Source organism: Clarias gariepinus, chromosome 15, assembly GCF_024256425.1.
Source record: "Clarias gariepinus isolate MV-2021 ecotype Netherlands chromosome 15, CGAR_prim_01v2, whole genome shotgun sequence".
In the NCBI taxonomy this organism is placed as follows: Eukaryota; Metazoa; Chordata; class Actinopteri; order Siluriformes; family Clariidae; genus Clarias; species Clarias gariepinus.
In genome coordinates, this window is record NC_071114.1 from 20,975,031 (window position 1) to 20,991,419 (window position 16,389).

General features: G+C 38.1%; 1 protein-coding gene across 1 annotated transcript in view; it reads right to left on the reverse strand.

The window, feature by feature from the left end:
- Positions 1-16,389, reverse strand: part of LOC128542743 (cell migration-inducing and hyaluronan-binding protein-like) — a 135,918-nt gene that overhangs the window by 58,239 nt on the left and 61,290 nt on the right. Inside the window, exons 3-9 of the mRNA XM_053512715.1 lie at positions 14,035-14,172; positions 13,662-13,800; positions 11,689-11,925; positions 10,444-10,623; positions 3,764-3,834; positions 3,559-3,654; positions 279-400 (exon numbers count right to left, since the gene is read on the reverse strand). Of these exons, the coding sequence (XP_053368690.1) occupies positions 279-400; positions 3,559-3,654; positions 3,764-3,834; positions 10,444-10,623; positions 11,689-11,925; positions 13,662-13,800; positions 14,035-14,172 (983 nt within the window). The remainder of the gene's footprint in view (positions 1-278; positions 401-3,558; positions 3,655-3,763; positions 3,835-10,443; positions 10,624-11,688; positions 11,926-13,661; positions 13,801-14,034; positions 14,173-16,389) is intronic.

Consider the following 16,389-nt stretch of genomic DNA (forward strand, 5'->3'; position numbering starts at 1 on the left):
TAGAAATATTCTGGGAGTCGAATAAAATTCATGACATTCTTGCTAAAAATGGGTCAAATACACAGGTTTAATTGGGTTGACGGAAAGATTGTGTTCTTTTCCAAATATTTTTATTGCGAAAGGTTAAATTGCAAACTTATTTAATTTTATTGCTTACATCATGCACATAAAGTCAGTGGAAACAAATATTTTTAAGAGCTGTAATAAAAAAAACAACAAAAGAAATTGTAGCGTCAAGGTGTGTGTGTGTGTGTGTGTGTATGTGTGTGTTTATCTACCTCAATATCTAGGGGGTTGCTACACAGACGCTCTGGGAAAGACTTATGAAGTTCGGAAAGCTTCTCCCAATCTCCTGAGCCTCTCTCGTCATCACGATCAAACCACTCCGTCCACTCAGACTCTGCAAACCCAACACACACCAACACTGAGACAGAATAAAGCCAATACCTAGACACAGTTAAGCCCCAAGACGGGCTGAAAGGACAAGCCTGGTATAGACATCGGCCTCATTTGCATCTGCTTCGCCACTCTTTGCCCGTCAACAGCATTGGTGTGCAGATAATTAAAGCACTTCTTGGGTGTACTACAGCCTACGTGCACACGGCGAGGGAGAATTCCGGCTGCTTTAGCAAGCTAAAGCACTCAAATCAAACATCGACACAAGCAGCTGCTTAATCAGAAGACGAGCTCCTTTGCTCCTCTCAGATCAGGGCAATCGTCTCTTTTTTATGGTGAGGGAGACACTTGATTACGGTTATGGGTTTTTGGCAGAACACAACACTCAAAAGCATACAAATCAGTTTTTTAGACGTGTGATGGGAAGAAGAAATTTTTGTCAACTGTCTGCTCCACATCCTTTTAAAAAAAACAATGTCAAAATACTGCACATTTATACAACCTTGCGATTTGGTACAAGGATAATTCTCAGTCTGAAGCACACCTACACTGATGCAAAACTGAAATCACACCACAGTAAGTAAGCCTACCACACGGTAAGTTAAATGTAAAATTTGGCCTTCATCTTTCTCCTTTCTGATCTAATCTTTTGCCTCTTACTATCTCTCCTTCTCCTAAGGAAATAGAAGTACAGAAGAAATGAGCGTAGAATGAATATATTGAGGCATCCTTGCTTGCTGAAGCATGACTGTAAAGTGTGATAAGGGAATTCTTAATGATAATGTTACCCAGCTTTACTAACTGTATAACGAACCTGACTTCACAGAACGCACATTGATTACATACTTAATAGTCCTTTTTTTTCACGTTTTAGCCTCAAGAAAATTCCACAATTCAAAATAACCTAACTTGCCGTTTTTTTTATAAAACAATGCTTATAAATTGACTATAATCCAAAGGTTTGTTTTTTTCACCAAATAAACATTTAGTATTACATGACAGTTACAAACCAGTGGGTGAAGACACATAAAGCAAGCCAACTACATCCTTTCCTTTTTCTGATATTCAGATATTTGCTATCGACTACTGTTGCTATGAGTGACAAGGGACGCAATGAACACACAATGTCTCCCCCTCAACCTTAACCCCCCAATGGCTCACAATCTTGTAATGATAGTTTTTTTTTTGTGGCTTTTTGTCAAAAAAAATGCAGTTCTGCTGCTTTTTTAAGAATGTGAGCATACATAATAAGTTACAGCTGCACACTTAAGCCTCCAACATAACAACTTAAGAGCTCATGTTTGAATCACTGTACACATTACGATCAGCTTTCACCTCTCCCACGCAATATGCAAATAACAAGAAGATTAAGGGAAGTTAGCAAGCTGTCAGTAGGTACGGGTTTTCGAAAAGCATCAGGGATTGCTTTATGTTTTAAATTGGTAGGTGAGGCCCATCTTCCAGCTGTCTTTAAGTAGGCGATGTAAACTATGACAAGCTGATGACAACCACTCAGCGGATGTCAGGTGGGAGCGAACCGTCTTCACAGATGGCAGACTGTCCTCTCTTGTTGATTCATCTAATTGGGTTGTTTTATTGGAGATTACAACGTTACTGTGTGTTTTTTTCAACCGTTGGAAAATGTGAATTTTTTTTTTATATCTTGGGACATGTAGTTAGTTTCTCTGTAAATATAGACAGCATTTTTAAAAAAAGGCCAGACAGAGGTTTTCACTTAGCTAGGTTAAACATTTGTGTTTAATAATAAAGCTTAGTCTTAAAACCTAAATGTCAAGAAGAACAGCACAATTGTTTTTCAGAACTGGTGAATTGTCTGGTAAAAAACAAGAACTTAAAAACAGCTTGATTTGCTCCACTAGGGAAGAGGCTCTACCACCTACATTAATTTTAATTTAAGGGAATTACAAGGGGTTTTCAGGTCAAATTAGTACTTCTGATGAATTTCCCATGAACGAAGGCATAAAACCTTCACTTCTAATATCGCTCCAAGCCATTTCCACAAGTTTGTACCAATAAAGGAGTTCCTGGGAATAAATGAAACCAATGTTTTAGACGTGAACCAGGCAGTCCGATCATAGCTCTGGTGTACTGAGAAAACTTTCTACCTGGATGGTATCCAAGCACTAGTGAAACACTGGGATAAGTGCATTAGTGAAGGAGTAAGTGCATAAAATACACTTTATTTGTGTGCAGAAATGATGGTAATTTACTTTACCATTGTTATTCTGCACAGTCAAAAGTCCCGGGTTCGACTTGTATTTCAAAGGGCCTCTAACTTTTGAAAATGAAAAAGTAAGTAATATGCTAAAAAGGTTTTATCTAATCATTTATATGGTTTTTAAAGGGGAGTTTGAGATCAAGATCAACAAAACCGAATTAATTTTTAAAGAATCGGTTCAACACAAATATCCCCCTTTCCATTCAATAAAGGTTTCATTTTTCAAGGACTTGACACTTGACTGAAATATTTTGCTGGCACATGGTTCACCAGTTTGATGATTCTTTTAGTACATTATGTATATTTACTCTAGTCTATAAATATTTGCCTGAAAGTAAAGAAGCAATAATAAATTAACAAGAGTAAATTAATTAGCAGAATATTAATGTCGTACAACATGATTATGTACAACTGTCTGTTTGGTCCAATTCTTGAGACATTACAACCCTGGTGACGCTCCAGGAGTCAAACTGATCATAATTGGACCTGCTCTCTGGCTGGAGAGGAGAGCTTTTATCGCTCAACTGTCAGAAGAATATAAGCCAATGATAGGTCCCTATTAGTTAATGTATGCCAAATTGGCCAGTTAACTCTCTTTCAAGCATGTTCAGTTGCTCTATAAAGTAACATGAGTGGCACTTTGAAAGGACGGTAATAACAAGCTTTATGTTATCTCGGTGAAAGTACACTGGCCTTTCTTATTTCAGATTTGTACCTGTCATGCAATAAGGGAAACTCAGCTATGAATAAATTGGAGGACACTGGGAGAAAACGTGTTTAAATCCAGCAATGATTCACCCCTCCATCTGAACTTTAAGGAATCCTGTCCATTAGCGCTTAAGTACAAAAGCTTGAAAGAAAGTTCATCACCAACTAAAAAGCAAGTGCAAACCCCTAAATGGACCTGACTGGGTTACACTCACCCTGTACCCACTGACTGACAGTGGTGATGACAAAGTGTTCTCCATAACCTGATTGGAAAGAACTGGAGCTCCTAGCCTCTGATGATGCCTTGGTTCCTGTATTTCGGACCACACACACACACAGCAATGTCAGCATTAGCAAACTTAACTCAGGAAATGTCATCAGAATTTGTTTTCTACTGAGTGAATTCCAGAAGAGCTTCACCTTGATAAATGGCGTGATCCTCTACCACTGACGACGTATCTCCTTTCACTGTAATGAAACTCCACGGGTGCCTGGAGCCACAGGGACAAATAAGGAAAGGTGGGGACAAGAGAAAATAGCAGATGAGCAAAAATTGATACAGAACATTAGGGTCATATTGAGGTCAAAAAACATGAACATAGCAAAACAGAAAGAGAGACAGACGAGGTAAGACTTATACACAGAGACTTGGAGGGAGAGATGGGTAGATAGAGGGTTACATACTGTATAAAGATGTGCTTGGACTGTATGATTTAATCATGTTTAGTTTATTTATTAAATAATGGCTATGCCATGTGACAATTAGAATGTGTAAAGGGTAAATGACACCTTATGTGAAATGTGTATTACCAAACGTTATCTATTACCGTTAGTTACGCTATCCAGATGTTAAAAATTAGAACTTGTCAACTTGTGAGGAGTCTTATGTACTGTTTATTTTATATGCAGATCAGCCATAATATTAACGCCACACAACAATAACACATTGATTATCAATAATATGCCAGTATACTGGTAACAAGATGGTGGGTACCACAAATTCTAATTTATGCCTGTTGTGAGCAATGGTTTGCCTGACTGAGCAAATTGCACAGGAAAGCAATGCAGCACTGAAAAACCCACTGCTGACAACAATTAAAATGCCCAGATCACACAGTGCAGCACAGCCAACGCACCTGCAGCCTGGCAGCCAAAGAAACCAGGGCTGCGACTCTGCCTCTAAACTCCCCAGATCCCAATCCAATTGAGCACCCATGGGATACAATGGACAAGCAAGTCGGATCTACAGAGGCCTCACACCACCCAACCCTCAGCACCCAAAGGATGTGCTGTCAACATTGTGCTGCCAGGCACTGCGAGAACACCACCAGAGGTTTTGTGCAGTCATGACCCAATGGACCAGAGCTTTAGTTAATAAATCCCGCACAGTAGCGCAGTGTGGTATAGATTTAAAATCAAATTCCTTGGATATATAAACAGACTGGTGGATCCAACAAGGGTATGTCCACGCACTACTACTACTTTATTTAAATGGCCGCTGCACGGAGACTTTCTGAATGCACTGCATAAGTAAGGATTTGTTATAGGAACTAAAAAACAGAGTGAATCATAACCATATCAAAGTTGATCGTTGGCCAATGAATAATCAGCTTCAAATGTTTTACTCCACTTATATTACAGCAATTTTCCAAGGCTAAATTCAAATGACTTAATTATATTAACTTTATTATACTTTTTATTCATTTACAGTTATGTTTTGCACATTGTCTACTACACATTATTTCCTTTTAGCACTTACAAGTAATCTCATTCAAAAAATGCAGTTTTGGACAAAGAATTTATTTTCCTATTCAAAAAAATAAATAAATAAAGTTACGGCTTTAGTTCTGATTGTAACAAAGTGATTGCAAAAGGGACTCCTTTAGAAAATGATACGCTATACAAATCCCTGTGTAAGCTGTTACCATAAAAACCATTGCACTATTGGTCTTTCTTCAAACCTGCTGTGCTGTTAAAAAACAGGAAATTCATAAACACTTTTTGACCAATTGAATTAGATAATTCTGTAGTTAATTTAAATATATATATATATATATTAAAAAAGAAACTGAGTGAGACGTCTCTCTTAGACAAGCACTTAAATGATAGTGACATAAAATGGGATGCTATCTCAAGGATATCTGAACAGGAAGGGTAATTACAGTGGGAAATATTCCAATCTTCCCCCTGGTGTGAATGTCCCCTCTGAGGAGACAGAGTGATAGAAGGAGGAAAAGTGCCAGACTAAAGAAAGCTAGAGGCACGCCGCAATTTTGCTGACTGACAGGCATCGCTGGGTCGACATAAGCAGATCACGCAAGTGAAATCCAATCAGCCAGTTGCAAACCTGACCATGTGACATCAGCACAAGCCCTTATTTTCATCCCTTATTTTTCCCTTATTTTTTATTTATTTTATGATTTTTTTGTTGTCTACTTACTTGAAAATGAACTTTTACAATTCTCCCTCTATTTCTATTCCTTCCATCAATTCTTTGAGGAAATTCATCAGGGTACCAGTACAATATGGAAATTGGTTTCTTGAAGTGATATTGCAGTAAAAGTGAAAGCAATATTTCTTTGATCACGGCAGGATTATTGCATATGCAATGCAGGAAATGATCCCCGGCACACTGCCAATCTTTAAGATGAGTTGGTGATGCTCCGTCCCCAAGTGTGTTGCTTAAAAAAGGATGGAAGCCACCATCCATTATTTCTTTTTCTCTTCTCCATGACTTTTCTTTAGATGTAAATATTTAACTGTAGGTGGAAATATTTGGATGTACAGCAACAAGTGAGTTTTTTCATGGGAGAGTAAATCAGGGATGATCTTTGGTTTAGTTTCTGAGAAAAGTTCAGAGACATGCTCATATTACTGATGCAAAACCTACAATACCAGATTTATGAACACACACACAAAAAAAACACTGTTTGGATCCGCAGTAAAATACTTATGATATTTTAAGTGGATAATTATTGTAGTGATTAATATCTTTCTGCTGCAACAATGCTTTTAAACCTAACTGAAGCAATGAGTAACTTCTCATTTCTCATCTCTTAAATAACCATGTCAGAAGACATCCTGTGGTTTTAAAAAAGATGTCAAAATGTGTCAAAAGGGTGAAATTATCAAATTGGCTTGCATCAGGCAAAACAACAACTAATGAGTTGAAATGACCGGCCTTGGCTTGAGAACTGTCCAATGCATTATTAAAACCTAGAAGAATAGTGCTGAACTGTGATCTTTATGGAAGAAATACGGTCTGACAAAAACACAGGAATAAGCCTAACTAGAGATCACTTAAACACTTGGTGAAGCTGCATCGTAAAAAATTTTGATCTAAATAACAGGTGTGTTTAATAGTAATATTGATTGCATTTCCATACAGATACAACACACCAGAAAAGTCATATCTATCTATTCCAGAGTGAAAAGATGCATCCATCATGCCCAGTGGCCAAATGACCAAATAGTCCTGACCTTAACCCTATTGAAAGTCTTGAACAGAGTGGTTCAATTTCTTTGCATGGAAACACATTTTGTAATGTTAAATGCCAGTTGATACAGTAAAGGAATGCTGATTTATGATTTATTTACAGTATATATACAGTTATAGCAATATATTTGTACTCTATATTCGAGAGGATATAGTGCTAAAACTGGTAAATGATTAAATGTAGCACTTAACAGTAAAGTATGTTTCTGATATGATATGATTCAATAATGTGCAAACTGTTTGGAAAATGAAGCAATACAAGGAATAGCAGGCCATGGCTCCTTTTTTCAGATTGACAGGATCAGAGGCCATGCCTTCCTTACTACTCCTTCACTTCTTCATTACTGGATGAGAGAACAAGAATGAGACAGAAACTCGCAGTGCATTTCAACAGGTTTAAATTAGGTCTTGTGTTTCCACAGAGGTGCAAAACAGGTCTGAGATTGGAGAGAAAACCATCTGCTCCCGTTTATTAAATCTAGGCTCGGACTTGGCCTGGGATTCACACAGTGACCCTGTGCTGCATAGAATTTATTGAGGTCCGAGAGGCAGCTGCTTTGAGACTTGGATGTGCACTGCCTTGCCTGAGTCTCATCATGCCGTTTGTAATTAGTACAGAAAACGGAGGGTTTGCAGACAGCAGAGAGAGAGAGAAAGAGAGAGATAGAAGCAATGTGCTGCCTGATAGAGGAGCATCCAATTAAGAGCTTCGGGTCCAGCCAATGCTAACATGGCCCAGTTTTGCAAAAATGTTGACACATAAATTCCTCCGAGAAACTAACATGGACGGCTAAAAGCATTTTAAGCTTGCTTACTTCTAAAGGAAATTAGAGTGTTAATTACCCATCTGTGATCATTTTTCACTGACAAATGACACATGAAAAGTGTCTTCTAAAAAAAATGAAAGGTACATTCAAAGACATTAAAATTTTAACTGATGAATTTTTTATCTCAGTTCGAATTGTGCATTCAGATTCATTTTAATATTTGAATACCTTATTTAACATATAGGAAAAGAGTAAGGAACAAATCATTTAGCATAAAATTGTCCCAGTTATGTCAAGTTCAGATCCAGATTGCAACATGACATAATGTAAGAAAAAATGTACGGTGAATGTTTACTAACGCTCTATTTAATGTCGGATAATCATGTATAATTTGTTCCACTGCGATTATATCTCTTCTAAGGGTAATACAGGGTTTATGTAATGGAAGTAATAAAGAAGAAAGAAAAAGCTTCACCGCATGTCAGTTCATTTTTCAACCTGTAGCCCTGCTGAAATAACCCATGGTCTGGCATCTTTTATAACTGTATTAAGCTTAATATTTAAAATCGGTAAATGTAAGCACAGATACTGTACAGTAAAAACACTTCACACGAGAAGACCAAAAATGGTCCAAGGGAGTTGAGACATGTCCGGTGTACAATGGTCTTAATTTGCAAACACAGGGTGACAGATTTATTCCCAATAATTTTAATAATTTATATACTGAATGTAACTGCAAATGTATTATCGTTCTTCTGTCCCATAAGCCTCATATCTGACCACCCACTCCAGCATGCATGTCTGAGAATAAAACAACTGCTGTTCTTTCCAATATTGCCAGACTGGTTGATATGATGATTTAATTTTAATATTGTCATATTGTGTTCCAATATGCCTTTCTTTCACAGATATTCTAGATATTATGATTTTTTTTATAAATATAAACAATTTGCCTGAAAGCAACAGATTAGATTTTCCTTAAAATGCAGAATAATGCTTTTCATTTTAATGTTATTATTTTTATATTGAAATTAAAGTTAAATTATGTTTTAATACAAAACTGCTTCACAGTGATGCAGATCATGTCTGCAGATCTTTTTCCTCAGCTCTCCACAGAATACCCAAATAGTGCCCCAAATGGTTAAACAGTCTCAGTGCCTGCTTATACACAGCCTGGCCTCACAGATGGCACAGCTACCTAAGGGTTTGATTTGTTGTTGAGAGGTCAGATGTTCTGATCCCCCATGTTATCTTGACCAGGGGCCAAGTTTGCCAACATTCCGTCAACTCGATATTAGAAAAAAATGTAGGTTTAAGATGGACAGTACTGTATGCTGGGAATCATTATTTTTACACCCCTTGCTAGAGCTGCTTGTGGCATGCTATGCTAATGAACATAGGACTGTATAACAGGTGGCACAGTCACTTCGCTAAACAGAGCAGTTAGCACTTTTAGCTTAATTAGCTACCTGCACTTACATTTAACTGCCTATTGCCACTCTGATAGCAGGCAAATCAATACCTTACAGAACCAAAAGACGCCTTATAGGGTGGCTACTAAATATCAAAATTATCTTGAAATTTACTCTGCTCATTTTTTTTTACATTTAAAAAAGCAGACTTTGCATAGTCTATCATGTTAAAGATTAGAAGTGGGTAGGCTTCAAATATTTTAGCAATAAGAACGTTTAGACATTATCTCTTATAGTCCCTGGCAGTAGGATGAATTTTGCAAAAAAAATCAATTTCTTGGGCAACCATACCCTGAATTTAGGGCAGCTTATTCACGACTGATCTCTGAGTGAGAAGTATAGTATATTCCTTTTAAATTCAAATCAAACTGATCCTAGCCAATTACAGTTGTCTATTAGTGCATGAACATATGAATAGGGCAGTTAGAGCTTATCTTGCATATACCATAGATTGGTAGCTGTCATACGATACAGGACTTAGATAGTTAAACCTGCAGTATTATATATTTTTTATATTGATAAGTGACTGTCACACAATAGGGAAGACTTACCTGAAGGAGCAGGCAGTCACTAGATCTGAGAAATAAAACTGGCTTAATTTACACTGCACACAAAAACAAGACAGTGCTTTTTCTTCATTTTAAGTTGGCCCTCACCCACCTTCCACTAGCCCTAAAAAAAATTAAAGCTAGTTCCCTTTAGGGTTCTTTACCCTCTCATACTCACTCATCCTCTATACCATATGCCCTGTACAGGGTTAAGAGAAGCCTAAAGCCTACCCCACAGGTCTCTAGGCACTAGGAGGGGCGTGCCCTGGATGGGGTGCCAATCCATGTGAGGGCACACAAGCATGCGCATACTCACACACTACAGGCAATTTAGAAACATCAATCAGTCCAATCTGCATGTCTTTGGACTATGGGAGGAAACTATATAACCAGGAAGAAACCAATCAAACATGGGGAAAACATGCAAACTCCATGCATGAATATCTAAGGCATGAATTAGTGACTCTTAAAAGTTCTCAAGCCCTACAACAACTTATTTAGGTAGCTAAAGTACACTTAACTTTAACAAGAACCTTGTGGTGAACCCTTCATACTTGTGTTTTGCGCACTTGTGTTTTTTGTGTAAATAACTATGACATTTGCCTTTTTTATATCCTCAAAAGAAGTATGAACTCTAGCAGAAATATGGATGTACATAAATGTTGGTCATGGAAGGTCACTGATGTAGCAATAATGTTGCTTAGACATGTCCTGTCAAGTTTCCACTCTGATGTTTATTGGGGTTTGGCATTTTCTGGGGAACAAATCTAGATTAGCTTTTTTCCTGTGAAACTCAATTAAACTCCTAAACCTGTACCTGAACCCAAGGCGATGAAAATGTCGGCTACCCAGCTTGGCCAGAGTTTTCCTAGCCGTGTCCTCGAGGTTGTTCGATCCCTCATCATTCACCATCATGGCAAGGATCTGACCATCCTCCACTGCCTCCACATACTGGGCCAGACGCCTACTTTCGTCCTTACTCCGGTATGTGTCAAACCTGCAAAGTAGGTCAGAAAGAAATATTATTATCTAGCCATGGAAAGTACTGGAAGCCAAACAAACATTCCAGGAGAGTTGGAGTAAGTTGTTGTTTTAAAGGCAAAGTACAGCCAAAGGCCAGGTTATTCTTCTGTGATGAGAAACTGATTACAGGCCAATCATGCAGGGCTGAAAGGACAAGGTCTTGTTTTGACAATTTGGTCTAAAGTTTCTGTTTCCTGGTATAATGCCAGCCAGTCAATAAATCAATATTTTGATGATGTCATGAACCACAATCCATTATATGGCTAGACTAAAGGAAATGCAGATCAGGGAAAATGTGACGTTAAAGGAAATAAGAGTTGGTCATGATGAAGATGTAGTGACAGACGGAGATAGACAAAATGATAAAGATGAATAGTTATACTAAAGAAGAAAGATGAACAATGTCTTATTTATTACTAAAGGAGAGATGGCTAGAGATCCACTGTACCAAAAGTTCAGTCAAAAGTTTGGACACTAGTTTGGATTTATTTTCAACATCTGAGAGCAATACTAGAATTTTTTTTTACTATGAAATAACACAAAGTATCAAAGTATCAACAACAACAGTCAGTTGTTATTTTAAGACATGAAGGTCAGCTGTTCGGGAATAGTTCTTGCAAGAACACTACTGTCAAGTGGATTTGCAAAACCCATCAAGCACCATGATGAAACTGGCTCTCATAAAGACTGTCCCAGAAAAACAAGACCAAAACTTACATCTGCTGCAGAGGAGAAATCACCAATTAACAAACACCTCAGATTAGAGTCATTCTGGAGGCTTTACAGTACATGAGGAGCAACACACCTCAACATCAAAAGGAAATTATTGCTTGTTTGTTTTTTACGAAATAAAAATCAGTAAAGACCATGGCGTTAACAGGTGTGTCCAAACTTTTGACTTGTAGTGTACATCAAGAGTTGGAGTTACATATCTAATAAGAAAAATATTTTTTTCTTTAATCATCAAATGAAAAAATAACTGCAAGTGTAATAACATATAAGCTTTGGCTGTTTCATGATGTACAGCAAGAATACAGACCTATCAGTGCGCAGCACCTCTCCAGTTGTGGGCTCGATGACATGGACGATGATGCCTCGGTTGCCCCAGCTCCTCTCAAAATGATAGCTGTTTTCATTTCCTTCTCCAGGATGCAGTGTTTGGTTAAGGAATGTCCACGACAGTTTCTTCTCAGCATGAATTTCCAGTGTGCCTCCTGTTCCTACACCAACATACTTCCTCCCAAAATAACTGTGCTCATCACCAGTGTCGTCAGACCTTTTTTTAAAAAAGAAGAAAAAAAAGAAAAAAAAACACACACACACACACCAAATTAGCAGACAACACAGGCAACAAGTTTAAGTGGTGCTACCTCACATCCTTTTGGTCCTATAATTCCTCTGATGGACTGACTAAATGGTGGCTGAAATACTGCCTAGCAACAAATGGGCTGGTCGGTAATTGTAGCCTTACTGAGTGCCACAATATGTTTACCTGCTAAAATGAACGTTAAGTGTAGGTAGGAATGAATGTAGACTGGTGGGGATGAATGTAGCTGTAAACAACCGGAACATAGAAAGCACCAGGCCAAGCAAAGGGCAAAGAAGCAGACTTTAACGCAGATATACTAAAAAAGGATCGGTCTACGCATACAATGTACAGATTCTCACATGAATAATATTATAATATTGTAAAATTAATGCCTGAGTTGGTAACAAAAATGTTATGAAATTATTCATAATCTTTGCCATTTACCAAGGCATTACTTTTAGGCAAGAATTTAGCTAATTCTTAGTCACTGATTTCCCATGTACAGATAGTTAGCTTGGTACCAGAGTTGCAAGTTGTAATCTACCTAACATGTAAGGGCAGCATATAACTAAAAACTCAGCACTGTGCAGCAGATACCTGCCTCAAATGATGTAATTCAGCTTTCAAAAACCATTGGTACAGTACATAAAGAAGGAAGGCTGTTCATCAGATGTACAGTAAATAGTTCATCATAAACATCTGCACATACAGAACAGCGAACTCGAACTAGGAACCTTAAACAAAAATAAGACTTTGCAACAGGACAAAGAAACAGCATACACCATTCAGCCATACAGTAAGTTTAAAACAAAAAAAACATTGTGTAGGATCCCCTTGTGTGTTGCCCTTTCTGAGGCAGCCCTGGCACCTCATGGCATGACTCCACGAAACCTCTGGGGATGTAGTGTGGTGTCTAGCAACAGAATGTTGACAGCAGATCCTTAGGGTGTGGTGTGTTGCAAAGTGAGGCCTCCATGGATCAGACTTGTTTGTCTGTTGCGACCCATGGGTGCTTGATTGGAGTAGGATCTGGGGAGTTTGGGGATTTGGGGAGGTTGGCAGTCTTGGACTCTTTGCCTGCTGGGCCCTGTATGCGACGGCCCGTGGTGCACTGGGTTTTCTAATAATTTCTATCGTGACCAGCATTGACATGTTTTTTGGCAAGTTCGCATTGGCTTTTCTGTAGGATCAGACCAGACAGGCTAGCCTATTCTCCCAACAGGCTTAAATGTGCCTTTGGTCCTCATCAGCCTGTCATCAGTTTACTGGTATATATTTGATGATCAGTGTTAAGATGATCATGTTGTGTGGTGTGAATGTTATGGATGATCGGTGTACACCGACCAACTACTTAAGAATGAAAACAAAACAAGTGAGTAGAAAATGTTAGACACCAACTTTGAAAGGGGACAAAATAGGTCTGTAACATCTATTTTTAAAAATGACTGTCACATACAACGGAGGCAAACAATACGACGAGTTGATTCATGCATGCTGTATGCACAGTGCTGAGAAAGAGCTTACAAGCTGCAATATCCTTTAAGTTCTAGCCTTAGAGCTATGACCGATTTTCACAGTTTTCCCAATGTGTACTCAATATCATTTTTGTCTAAGCCTTATTAAAGAAAGCAATATTGCATTTAATATCTGAATATTATAGTCAATTGTCCTATGTACTGTAGATAGTGAAGCTCCTGCATTACCTGCCATAGAGTGAGATGGTGAGGTTTCCTTTATATGGACACTCAGGACTGCCGATATGTAGCTCGCCATTGTTTCCAATGAGGATGTGTTTGGCACGAAGGACGATGGGCTGGTTAGTGTCAGCAATCACAAGCTTTCCTATAGAGAACACAGAACTCTTGACTCGAACTCAAACCCAAAACATCTGTGATCTTTCCTTTTATGGCCCAGAAGCTGCAGGATTAACCCAAGCATGCTCTTTACTAGCAGGACAGATGTGAATGGATTTCTCCTTTAAGTGAAGCACATGACCCTCTCCGTTAAACACACTTTAAATCCCCTGTGATTGATTTTTATGAAGCTTGAAGGAAAGTAGTAGGAAAATGGAAATACCTCCGTTAAGGATCTCGATGGAGTGGACGGTGGCGGAGGAGGTGAGAAGCAGTTTACGGCCGTAGCCGATAGTGACACGGTGAGATTCACTGAAACCAGGAGTCCAGGGCTGTAACCCAGACATCTGATCTGGACAAACTGCAGAGTGCACAAACACACACAGTGTATACACAAAGGATAAATATAATTTAAATCAGCAGGCACATAAATAACAATTGAGTGTGAAGTGTATAATGCGTAGGTATTTACACTCTTGAACTTTCTCCATATTTTGAATGCTTACAGTCTTAAAATGATACGGATTTAATACAGATTTTGACTTTTTTTTTGTACAACGCGTCCAATATTTAAGGTAATTTGTTGCATAATTATTTATCCCCTTTAGTCAGTACCTAAAAGAATTGACTTTGCCTATAACAAGATTTTTGGGATACAGCTCTACCACTGAAAGCCCAATGTTTTCTTTTTTGTTATTTTGATCCGTCCACATGCCATCCTGCATTCGGGCGACGCACATTCCTCACCCTGGAGATATCTGTTGTTCCTGTGGCAGTTAGGTAAGAAGTTGGGTTGTCAATTTGGGGATTTGTAGCCTAATCTTCATGTCTTTGGACTGTGGGAGAAACCAGAGCATCCGGAGGAAACCCACCAATCACAGGGAGAACATGCAAACCCAAGGCAGGAATCGAACCCACTAAACCACTGTGCTGCCTTGCACGCAATATACAATATGGACACATACTGTTTGTTTATACAATAATTACCTACCAATAAGAACTTGATTTGATAAAGAACTCGTCTTATGAAGATGTTGCCATGACCTTATTTACAGTTTTTTTATTAAAAGGATCATACAGCAGATAAATCTGTCAACATCAGAGATGATCAAATTAAAACAGCACAGATTTTATAAAACACATATCAAAAATGAAATGTTCAGTATTATGATCATACACAGGCTATGCACAAGTCTTAACAATGAAGGATTTTCTTCTCAAAAAAAAAAAAAGGAGGAAATCCCAGTCGTTTGTTCCTATACATGCCATTCTAATTTAACAGCTTAATCACCCGAGAAGGCACTTTTATCTGGCATTTTTAGTCTTGTTATCTTAAGATCACAAGAACAAAAAAGATGGTGAAACACAGCAAGACAAGAGCCGTTTAAGAATCCCTGTTCAATTAATTCTGCCTGGAAATCAACCAGTTTTTCAATACTTCACTTAGAAACGATGCTACCTGAGTAGAATTAATTGTGTGGGTATCCCTAACGTATATATACAATATCTGCAGTAGTAGTGTTTAAAACTTACAAATTGAAGTTTGGAATTGTTTCTCAATTTTGTTTTGTATTTTTCTCATAAATTAGGTACACAGTACTGTGCAATCGTCGAGCCACCATCTCATTTTGTCGTATTAAAATCAACAAAATGAAATTATGTAAATGGAATAGAGGAAACGGGAACAAATGGTATACTGCGGGCATCAGCATGCAGCATCACTAGTATACTAATCACAAGCCAGATCATCTGTCTACATCTGCACCTGTTTCTCACAGGTTAATGCTTGCTTATTCTCTTTTTAAGTCTTGAATGATTCATAGGTTACTGCGTGGCTTAACAAACAAAAAACATTTCTCGGAAACTTGTCAGGTGCAAGGACTAGACTGCAAATGAGAGACAAAAAAAAAGTCCTTTAGGAAGCTTGGAGAACTTTTCCTCAAGACCACATAAAAAATACAAGAAACCCTGACTATTTGAAAGCAAAATATTAATAAATGAACGGTGGCTCAAGACTTTTGCAGAGTACTGTACAGTATATAATTTTAATTGTATTAATGAAATCACTTATGTGTACATAACAAATGTAGGCAATGGTTCTGATCCACTTCCCCTCATCCAAAAACAATATTCATTCATTCATTCATTTGCAGTTACATTTATAACTTCATTAATTTAAGTTCTATCATGACACCAGTCCATTGCCTGAGACTGTGTAAACATACCTATTCACACAAAATATTTTTAGCATGTACACACACACAGTACAGTCCTCTCGGAGGACATCGGAACAGCAAGGCCAAAGGCTTTTGCTATACACTGACGACAGTTGTTTCTGAAACCAAAAGCATGCAATTTGTAGGTGAGCAAAATATCAGAACAAATAGTTTTTAAGCCAATAATAGTAAAATATACAGTACTTAAATAGCAAATATTTGGTTAAATGTTCCTTGCCTGCAAACCTGCCTCAAGCAGGTGACATCATCAAACTGTTGCATGGGGGACGGGACGGGGGACGGGAGGAGGGGGTGTGGAAGGGGCTTACTTCAGTCTCCTCTTCAGGAGGGGAAATAAATGT